Source organism: Gavialis gangeticus, unplaced genomic scaffold, assembly GCF_001723915.1.
Source record: "Gavialis gangeticus isolate Ggan-Ray unplaced genomic scaffold, GavGan_comp1, whole genome shotgun sequence".
In the NCBI taxonomy this organism is placed as follows: domain Eukaryota; kingdom Metazoa; phylum Chordata; order Crocodylia; family Gavialidae; genus Gavialis; species Gavialis gangeticus.
The window spans coordinates 32,789,577-32,800,818 of record NW_017729006.1 but is presented as its reverse complement, the minus strand read 5'-3'; the positions used below and the strand labels follow the sequence as shown (position 1 = coordinate 32,800,818).

The 11,242-nt window shown below is 38.1% G+C and overlaps 1 protein-coding gene across 1 annotated transcript in view; it reads left to right on the top strand.

Moving 5' to 3' along the window:
- INHBA (inhibin beta A subunit) overlaps nt 1-4,351 on the top strand; it is a 23,853-nt gene extending 19,502 nt beyond the window's left edge. Inside the window, exon 3 of the mRNA XM_019509084.1 lies at nt 3,320-4,351. Coding sequence (XP_019364629.1) covers nt 3,320-4,203 — 884 coding nt within the window. The 3' untranslated portion in view covers nt 4,204-4,351. The remainder of the gene's footprint in view (nt 1-3,319) is intronic.
- The last annotated feature ends 6,891 nt before the right edge of the window (nt 4,352-11,242 follow it).

The following is an 11,242-nucleotide window of genomic DNA, read 5'->3' as shown; positions in this document are numbered from 1 at the left end:
ATTACATGAGCATGTGAAAAACTACTTTAAAAAGTTCTAGAGATCCTGGGCAAGATCAGATTTATTTGCTATGCACAAATGGGAATTAAGAGGAGTTTAACACTTAATTTCCCAAGAGTGAGCCAAACTAGTTTAGCAACACCAAAAACTCTGCTTGAGTCCCTCAAGGGACTTCCACTGATATGAGGAGTTTGAGAAGGTCTTGCTTTTGCCGCCAGTCAAGTGGGTAGAGCATTCACTTTAACCTGGGCACCCTGGAGGAATTCAAAACCACTTCTCCCACTTCCCAGGATAGCACCTTAACCACCAGGCTATAAGGTTAGTGAGGTTAAGGAACTTAGCACCACAAGAGTGCAAGTGTCATAGGATCAGAAGGATAAGAAGAAAGAGGGAGCCCAATTCTGTAGCCTAGTGGTTTCAGCACTTCCTGGCAGCACTTCCATCTCCCTTCTTACTTGTTCCCAGGATTTTCTATTTTTTCTTTTTTGTATGATACTCAGCCATTGGTTGAAATACAGATATTATGCTGGCAGAAACTAATGGAATCCAGGACTCTCCCCTTCCAGGGAGAATCCTCATCACTGAGTCAAAGTGTCACATTCCCTTGCTTCCTCTCCCTCTGGCCCCATGACTCTTTCCTTCTTCGCTGCACAGTGAACCACTTTCAACAGGGAGCCTGGAGTTTGCTCTCACACAGCCTAGCTCATAGCCTTGTGTTTAGGGCACTCTTAAGAAATGAGAGATGCAATCGTTTCAGGTTTTGACCAGCCTAGAACCCAAGTTTTCCTTTACCTGCACAACTGCTCTAACCACTAGACTACTGAGCACAAGGCAGGCAGTTCAAAAAGCAGAGCAGGCATTTGAACTGAATTGAGGTGCCTAACACAGAACATGGAGGGAGATACTATTTATATGCTAAGGTACAACATGGTCTCATATAAGCTATAAGTGCCGTGCTCAGAAAGGCAGGTATGTGATAAAGAGTATGTTTACCATACATCTTAAAGGGCACAAAGAATTTTTTTAAAGTTCAGATCCAGAATTTTGAGGTGTTCTTACACTTGGGTTTGGATTCAGCTGATTTCAGATCAGGTTTAAGCCTAGATGTCAATACTTCCACATTCCTAAGATATCTACACCTACAGTTTTGGTTAACAGATAGATAGATAGACAGATAGATCTATATCTCTCTCTATATCTCTATAGATATATCTCTATATATATCACAGGCCCTCTGCTCTAATACAGCAGTTAGCTTTGCCATTATTTAACTTCCAAAATGGAAGCACAAGCACAAACTCCAACGCAGCAAGAAGGTCCGTATCATCACCTTTCAATCATTATTGAGTGACACTGTCATTCTAAAAATATTTACAACATGTCAAAGTATTTGTCAGCTTGCATGGCCTCTTCTCGACCTCTTTGACCTCTTTTTACCAAAGCTTTCATTTCATTAAGAGAGAAAGGCTATGGCTTTGTAGGAAGTACCCCACTCCTTGTTTAATTCCATGAGAATCACATTTAACCTCCTTTGGAGACAGGTATCATCAAAGTCCGTGGGAAACAGTTAACACAAGCCATGTGTTTTCCTATCCCATTGACAGTTTAAGGCTACAGTTTCACACTCTCACTTGGAAGGAAAACAAAACCAAAACATTGTGCCCTTGGCCATTTGAATTTAGAAACGACTGTCTCTTTGATCTGGGAATTCCATCTAGAGAAGTTGAACGTCTCAGTGGCGCTTCACAGAGAACGAAAGCAGAAGGCTGATTTGAGGGCCATGCAGCATGCACAGAGGTTTTAGAGCAGGAACTCCAGTTCTTTACATAGGGTTTCTTTGTGGCCATAAGTGAGTCCCTTATCCTCTGTCTCCGTTTCCCCACGGGTAAAATGGGGCTATAAAGCCTTTTGTGAGAATTAGTTCGTTAATATTTCAAATCCTTGGAGAGCAAAAAGATAATGCAACCTTGCTAATGTAGTATCACTTGTCACATGTTCTTTCTCATGAATTGGTTCTATCACGTTGGTTTTGATCAGGCATTGACTTTTGATGGGCAAAACTGTAATACCCTGCCTAGCGTCACATATTGCCACAGTACGGAATGGCGTGCTGCTCAGTACAAATAAGGGGTTCAGAACCCATCCTGATTTATTGATGAAGTTAGGCATTCATCAGTTCCAAGCCTGTGCCCCATCTATCCCGCTGCCTGCCATACTGAAAACACATAGTCCTTTTTTCCCTGGAGCTTTGGAATTTTCCCCTGTCTAAAAAATATCTAGCTTCCTTACAAATTAGAATGCCACAGACTTAAAAAAAGAAAAGAAAACCTCCTCTCTTTAAACCCCCCCAGCTAATTCATTCTCTCTCAACTTCTTCACGCTCTAGTGATCAAATAATAAAAACAGCCCTCATTATTCATTTCAACTTCTGCCAGGGATATGAAGTCTGTATCAAAGAAACTCCCCCTCACCATTATAATTATCATCACTGACATCTCAGCAAGTTTATACATCTATGCCAAAGAACCCTCCCCATAAATATGCAGTTTTTTCTTAGCTCATTTCTCGGTGGATTTACCATTACTATAATCACAAAGAGCAGAGTGTGTTAAATTAAGAACAGAATCTATAGCTAGTATTCCACAGAAGGAAGAATTTGCTTACTGCAGAACACAAAACCATGCCTGAAAACCTCTTGATGCTAGCAGTGATATTTCAGTATTTCTAGATTTTTTGAAGCTAATGACACTATAACATCTTTATAAAGAATAATGCTAATTTACATAAGGAAAGACCAGAGGCTAAATCCTTCCCCCCACTTCAATCAATGGCAAAACTCCCAAAGACTTCTGTGGGGATGGAACTAGCTCCCAAATTCTGATTACAAAGCACAGATTTGTATGTGCGTTAAATATGGTTATGAATGATATTTACAGAAGTTTCTTCCCATTTGGGTTCATAGTAATAAAAAATGACAGGTAAACAAAATGAATCTGTAGCCAGCCATTAATGCCCATTTGCCATGAAACACTGTACATGAATAAACATACAAGATTATTGCTATCATAGTACAATGCTGCCGTTGGAGTTTTATACTGGAAAATAAGTCAGGCAGTAAACAAAATGACCAGAGCAAAAAAAGTAAGTAGCATTGGAGGAGAAAGGGAAGAAGATGGGGTGGGTGGTAAAGGCTATAATGGAAAATAGGGAGTATCTAATATTAAATATAATGTGAGTAATTTTATTCTGATGGTGGGAAAAAACCCAAAAAACAAAGCCTGTATTAATTGGTTCTTCTGATATGTTTTATTAACTTCAGGCATACCCAAGAGAACATTGCACTTTGAGATATCCAAGGAAGGCAGTGAACTATCAGTAGTGGAGAATGCTGAAGTGTGGCTCTTCCTGAAAGTCTCTAAGGCTAACCGGAGCAGAACAAAAGTGACCATCCAACTATACCAGCAGCAGCATCAGCCCAAAGGCAACTCTGAAGGGGCAGAAGAGGTGGAGGATGTGGGGTTGACAGGTGAAAAGAGTGAGACTCTCATTTCTGAAAAGGCAGTGGACACCCGTAAAAGTACCTGGCATATCTTCCCTGTCTCTAACAGTGTGCAACACCTCCTGGACCAAGGCAAGAACTCCCTGGATGTGCGGATTTCCTGTGACCAGTGTCAAGAGACTGGTGCCAGCCTGGTGCTAATGGGCAAGAAGAAGAAAAAGGAAGATGATGGGGAAGGCAAAGAGAAGGAAGCTGGAGAATCTACAGAAGAGGAGAAGGAACAATCCCACAGACCATTCCTGATGCTGGTTGCCCGGCATTCAGAGGACCACCAGCACAGACGACGGAGACGGGGCTTGGAGTGTGATGGCAAGGTCAACATCTGCTGCAAAAAGCAGTTCTTTGTCAGCTTCAAGGACATTGGATGGAGTGACTGGATCATAGCACCCACAGGTTACCATGCTAACTACTGCGAAGGTGAGTGCCCCAGCCATATAGCGGGCACCTCTGGCTCCTCATTGTCTTTCCATTCCACTGTCATCAATCATTACCGAATGCGGGGCCACAGCCCCTTTGCCAACCTCAAGTCCTGTTGTGTGCCGACCAAGCTGCGGCCCATGTCCATGTTATACTATGATGATGGACAGAACATCATTAAAAAGGACATTCAGAATATGATTGTGGAGGAGTGTGGCTGCTCATAGATTCATATATGAACCCTGAGAGCCTTCTCCTACTGGTGGGGAGAGAATTAAAAAAAACATAGAAGAGGAAAGACCTGACATGGCATAACCTTTCTGAATGAAACAATCAAATATAATTTGAAAAGAAAAAAAGGACAAGACCCAGAGTTCAAAAAATAACCCTCAAGGCAGACAAAGGAAGAAAAAGAAAAGTATAATTAACCAAGGCTTGAATGAGAAACGTTTGAATGGCAGTACGGGGAAGGACAATCCCTTCCTTTCAATATACTCCATATTTTATTATATAGTATATTAAACACTATTTGTAACAAGGGGGATTGTTTTCCCTTCCATAGTTACCCATCTGTTCAAGCCATGGTAGCAGCTTGCCTAACCTGCAGCAATTTGGACTCTGAGTCCAAAATGGCATTGAAATAAATTCCTAGAAAAAGCCATGTGTATGAACACTACATTCACTGGCACTTTCCCCCCGCAACTTACTAAAGACATAAGTGTGTGTGTACTGTTTCCATATAGGTGTGTTTCTGTGTGTGTATATATAACTGCATATATATATGCACACACATACACACAGACGTGCACACAATACACACACAGATACATATCTTGGTAAAGGGACAAGATTGCGCAGGTGTACACACCTTCATCTTCTGCACTACATTTGCAAAAAAAAAGAAAGAAGAAAAAAGAAGAGAAAAAATAAAAAGAATGAAAGAAAGAATACAAAGTTACATTTCGTAAAGGTGCTTATGTTAGAACTATGCAACCTAGTTGGTTTGAAACTGTTTACCTGAGAGAGAAAAAAGAAGAAAGACTTTTTTTTTAAATGGAAGTAACTCATTTTAAATTTTTTTCTTCAATGAGAGATACTTGAAAGGAACATGTTTGTCCAGTTACTGGAGCCAAACATTTCTATATTTTGTAAAAAAAAAATTTTAATCGTTTACTATTTGCACTACAATGGTGTTTGACCTGTCTAATCCTTATTTAACAAGCATTTTCAAGGGAGGGTGGTCGGGAGTGGGACGGGTTGAGAGCTGCACTTATTGTGAGCTATACAAAAACTGCTACAGCACACAAGATAGCTATTTTTATTATTATTATAATTATTATTATTTTGTACCTTAAAAAGAATAGACACATACACCAAAGACGTTTGTGTGAGCCTCTAAACAGTCTATTTGTGGTTGGTACCATTCATAAATAATTAGTCAGGATTTATATTAAAGGTTGGTGGAGTTGATCACATTCAGGCTGGTATACCTGTTAACTAATTTAATTTAAATACTGCCCTAAACACAAAACTGGGACTTGGGTTTGGCTCTGGATTTCAGATGCCCAGAAAATCCTGGCTTTAGCATCCCAGGCTCCGTTTCAGGCCCATCTGTAGAATGATTGTTACTCCTTCTGCATGCACGACACTAAGACTTCTCCTTGATGTACAGCAGCTGTACATTGTAGGAAAGCAGCGTCATACAAATATATATCTATATGTGTGTGCGTGTATATACATAATACACACACACACATATATATTTGTATAAGTATATATGTATGTATACACACAGCATAAGCACTTCAGGCTTCACTTTAATGTTCTTAAAACAATGAATGTTTGTGTGCAAAGCACAGTGTATTAAAATAGTATTTGTTTATTTTTTAATCAGTTGGAGGGAACACATTTAAAACTCGATCACCCTGTATGAAAGAAATCTAAAACTCCAATGTACAGTTAGAAGGTCTGATGTAACACTGCATTGCAGCTTTGTGCATTGCCCACCACCACCCTGTAGAACACAAAGCAAAATGAAAGCTATGATGTAATTTCTGCTTCAAATGCAGTCTTTAATAAAAGATGGGCTTTCTCAACCACCACCCTCCAGCTTGGCAACTCTTGATGAGTTTGCACATTATTTATAAGACCTAATTTCCAGTGTCAACACCTAACCTGAAGGGTCCAACCCATAGGGCATAGTTAGATAGGTTTTTAAAAATTCTATCACTATCATATTTAAAAGAATTCTAAAATAAAGATATTTGTCTTTGGGTAGAGGAGAAGGCTAGAGGGAATGGGAGTAATGTTCAGGCCCTGTTTACACTGAGTTTCAGAACTTATTTTCAAGTTCCAAAAGTTTGCTGGACCAACTCCCCATGTTGGCAATATTTTAGTGAGGTGTGCTTAAAAATACTTCTTGCTAAAAAATAGTTAACATGGGTCCTACCTTGGTGACAGCATGGTTTGTAAAAACACTTTCATAGCACAATTTAGCTCTATCACATTGGCTAGGGATAGCATGTTAGCACCTTCATGGCAAGAACCATATTTAAACAGTGTAATCAGGGCCTTTATTTTTGTCAGCCAAAACTCTTTGTGTGCATTAGTGCATGTGTGCGTGTGTGTGTGTGTGCACGCGCGCGCACGCGTGTGTGTAGGTGGGTGGGTGGGTGGAGATGAGTGTGTGTGTGCATGTTTATATGTATTGAATGGGATGCAAAAAGAAAAAAAAAAAAGAAAAATAATAGAAAAAGAAAAAAAATATTTTCCTCTGTTGAATAAATATCAATGTACATGCTTATAGCTAAGTTTTCTATCTAATTTATTCCACAGTATTTAGATTGCATAGTACAGCTAATGGGTTATACATTTATGTACTTTTTATACAATGCATTTTTTTACAGACTTGTTTGCAGTTTGCAAAAAAAAAACTTTGTAAAAATTTGTAACAATTGGTTAAACACTAAAATTGTCACTAAAGTATTCTGTAAAATATCTAGGCTTTCTAATTTAAATTATTTACAAGAGATTTTTCTGTAAGGGGGAATAAAGAATATACAAATAATTTGTCTTTCTATATTGAACAAATATATTTTCTTTGAAGTGAATGGCAAAATTACTGCTGATTTCAATAGAAGTAGGCTTGGGCCCTTGAGCACTAGGGACCTGATCCAAAGTTTTTTACTTGAGTAGGCTTGGGTAAGACCTCTTAATTTTTGCATCCCAGAACATTTACTCATGCTGGTAGTCTCAATGAATTCAACAAGGCTATATGTAAGACTAGTAAAACTACTCACATGAGTAAAGGTAAGCCAGGCTGGGTCATTAATTTTGATTCATTGCAGGCAACATATATAAGGAAAGACTATTTGCATGAATGATGGCCACATCCTACATCATCTCATTTCCACCTTTATTAGATTAGAGGGAGTTATTCTGTAAATCAGTTTAAAGCATGGCTAATAGCTGTCTGCACTGGCAAGGGTAACTATTTAGATGCTTTGTGCTAGCAAAAACTGTTCTTAAGAGTGGTTAATGTAGAAAAATGTTAACACAAACTCCAGCCTTTCTCCCATGAAACAAAAGGACAAAACTCCAGTTGGAGTTTTCAACTGGAGTAGGACTAGCCTAATAATATTATTGGCCAGAGCAGAGCAGACAGAAGCTAAGTTCTTTGTTTTTTTTTAAAGTTTGATGTTGTACAGCTCAAAAGGCCAACTCATTCCACAAATTTATATGTGGTGAATGGGGAACTGGTTCTGGAAAACATGAAATTATCATGACAAAATTCTCAAGTGACGAAAGAAAAGAGGATTTTCGATGTGGTGGGTGGATTACATGAAATGTATATATTGGAAAGAGTGGGAGGTTTTCAAGTTACAAGTAAGTGCTCCCAAGCCCTGCTCAGTAGCTCTCATTTCTATGGACAATGTTTCCAAAATTTAAAGGTTTCTCCCTTCAATCTCTAGATTCAGTCATGGGGTTTTGATTTGTGGTCAGAGCTATTTAAAGCAGAGGGATATGAAAAGCTATATGAAAAAATAAAATCAGAAATTGGGAAGTTAATTAAAGCTGACTGATTCCAGCACAACATCCCTATCCCTAGTTTAATCTGGTTTAATTAAAACTGCATGTCCTCAGAATAGTATTATAATTTGTTACCATGTTGTTACCATATTCCACCAGTTCAAGGGCATGCTCTCTCACAAATAACCTCTCCTTTCAGGTACCATACTAACAAATGAAAAAAAATGTTAACTGCTAACATATTCCCTTGCATGTAGTCCATTCCCTGTGAAGTTTAACATTCAAAATATATTTTCAATATATATTTGATAATTGATATATATTTATTCAGTATCTCTCTAGCATTTTTGCTGTACAATTCCTCTGACCTGAAAAATGCTGCCTTCTTCCTCTTAAAAAAATCTACAAATGCCAGATGCTGACAGCATATAAGGCCCAGAAGGCCTGCTTTGGTACATTAATATACGCATTTGTAGGGATGAATGTATTTATCTGTGATTGTATTCTGGGGCTTTAGTAAAAGTAAATGCTTACAGATGCTTATGATTATTCTCCACTTACATGTCAGAACAGATTGCTGATCTAGGGACCAAACCTGTATCCACTGAAGGTAATGGGAGTTTTGCCATTGACTCCAATAGGAGCAGTCCCTTAACAATCATTGTAAAGTAGTACTGAATCATAAATAGCCCATTATTTGTAATTAGTTGGGATTCAAGTCATCAAGTCCATTTAAGTGAGGTACAATGAACCGAAGGAGAGGTTGGCAGCATCATCTTTTCGTTAGGAAAGATTAGTCGCCTACAAAAGTCTACCTGCTAAATGAAAATTTTAAGGGCCTCTCTTCCTCATACTGAATAGTGCCTTACCTTTCAAGTAGTCCTATTGATCTCATTGGGTCTATATAAATAGTAAGTAACGGTTCAAAATGAGTAAAGATTGTGGAATCTATTCTTAAAATGTAGGTAGAAGGGATGTGGTAGAAATTATTATAATGCTTAATTTAAACCTCAAATCAATGATAATCCATAATATGGATCAATGTAAGAACCAAATCGTGATCACTTATACTGAAGAGAGCTTTACTTCATAATTGTCTCATTGTCTTCCAAGGGGCCACTTGTAGGTAGGGTGCTACTCAGTATGAGTGAAGGAAATCATTATCTAGCCCTACATGACAATTAAAATTCACACTTCCATGGGGAGAAACAAATGCCACTTTGGGGTTTTATAGTTATTTATTTTTTGAGATACAGTGAATTTGTATTAATTCGCAATGGGTTTTTGTATTTAAACAGTTTGAAAACAACACATTGACGATGGTTGAAGATATATATGTATATGTATATATACATATTATATATATCTACTATATATGCATACATCAATATATATGTATATACATATATATATAAATTATGAAAGCCAAGATATTATGAAGCCTATTTTGTTTTTATCATTTTGTGTTTTGTTGTTGATGTTATTATTATTATTATTATTTTGCATACTACATGCAGTGCTTTAACCAATGTCCGTTTGGCTAATGTAATTAAAGTTGTTAATTTATATGAGTACATTTCAACTATGTCAATGGTTTCTTAATATTTATTGTGTAGAAGGATTGGTATTTTTTTTATTTACAATATGTTTAAAGAGGTAACAGTTTGATATGTTCTCATTTGTTTATATTAGAAGTTATTTATTTTCACAGCATTCCTCTGATATTTTGATATTTGGAAGGCATGCTATCTATACTTTGTACAGTTAGTGGGCAGTATTCATCAGCTCCCGATAGATTCTTAGGCCTTATATTAAAAGACCTGTTTGGGATTTTTATTTGAAAACTTTCTTATTGGTTTGCCAGGAATAAGTCAATGCACTTATTGATGACACTCTGCCTGCATGACCAGTTTATTCCTAATGTAATTGCCTGTGAACAAAGTCATATCTGGTGTAAATTCAGTGAAGGTATACCAGAGATCAATTTGGCTCATAAAACAGAAAATGCTTGGTCAAGAGAATGGAACGGAAAGGCAGAGAGAAAGAGAGCATCTTTGCATCTAGAGGGGATCTTGATGTGTTAAAAATGTTTGGGTCAGTTACAATTTTATTTTACCTTGTTCTTTTTGTTATCTTGCTCTTTCTTATACAACAACAGCAACAACACAAGTGAAATAAATAAAGGGAGTTTCACTGAGCATTTTGTGATTGTGTATTTATGCATACTTATATATTTCTGTTTGGGAAATGAATACTTCTGTTAGATAAACTGGGGGCAGGGGCGGGAGGTAAAAAGCAGGAAACAAATGGGAAACATGAAAAATGAAGATGCCTCCTGGCAGAAAACAGATGTTAAAATTTTGCTTTCCAACTTCATGCAAGTTCCCTACATACACATTCAGATTTGTGATCCTAAATCTAGTAGGCTTTTCCATTCATTGCTAGTGGCACACACCCAGGTATGAAAGATACAGCAAAGTGCATCCTGTCAGTCTTTAGGCTGTCTTGTATGACCCATCACCACCTTTCTCTGCCATCACTGAACTTAAGACATTCACATTAATACAAGGAGAATTTAAAGTTACACTAGGAAGTTAAAATTACAAAGGTTCTGATTCAGTTCATATGCATCAAAGTATAACTGACCCATAGCTCTACTAATTCATCAAATAGGCCTATAAATATGTCCAAGTTTAGCTGGGACAGTCCTGGATTTCAGAGGCTGGTTTTAGCCAGCTGTTGAAAATTATAATGGGCGTCCCAAAAAAACAGGGGTGTGGGGCTCAGTCCAGCTGGGAGTCAGAGCAGCATAGAGTGCTTTGCAAGCAGGCATGCCACCCTGCCCCCATCAACTTATGAGAGCATGGGAGGGGCATGAGGGGGAGGGGGCAGCGTCCCAGCTGAATGTCCCTGATGTCCTGGATTTCTTTATGGTCAGCCTACCTATGAAGGCAACAAGGTGGACCCAGAAATTTCTCTCAGTGCTTACAGTTTTTGAAAATCAGGTGCATTAAAAGACCTTTACATCTTTTGGGAAATATGCATCTAGACAAAGCTAGATCGATCACTGGTATGTCCCAATACAGCAAGATGCAGGAGTGGGAATACCGCAGTTGACTGTTCAGATGGATTAGCTATACGCTGTTCAAGTGTACTCCAACTCCATGGCTGCTATCACTTTTAGTAATCAAACATGAAAAGAACTTTCTGCACATCCTGCAGAATTGATTCCTCTAA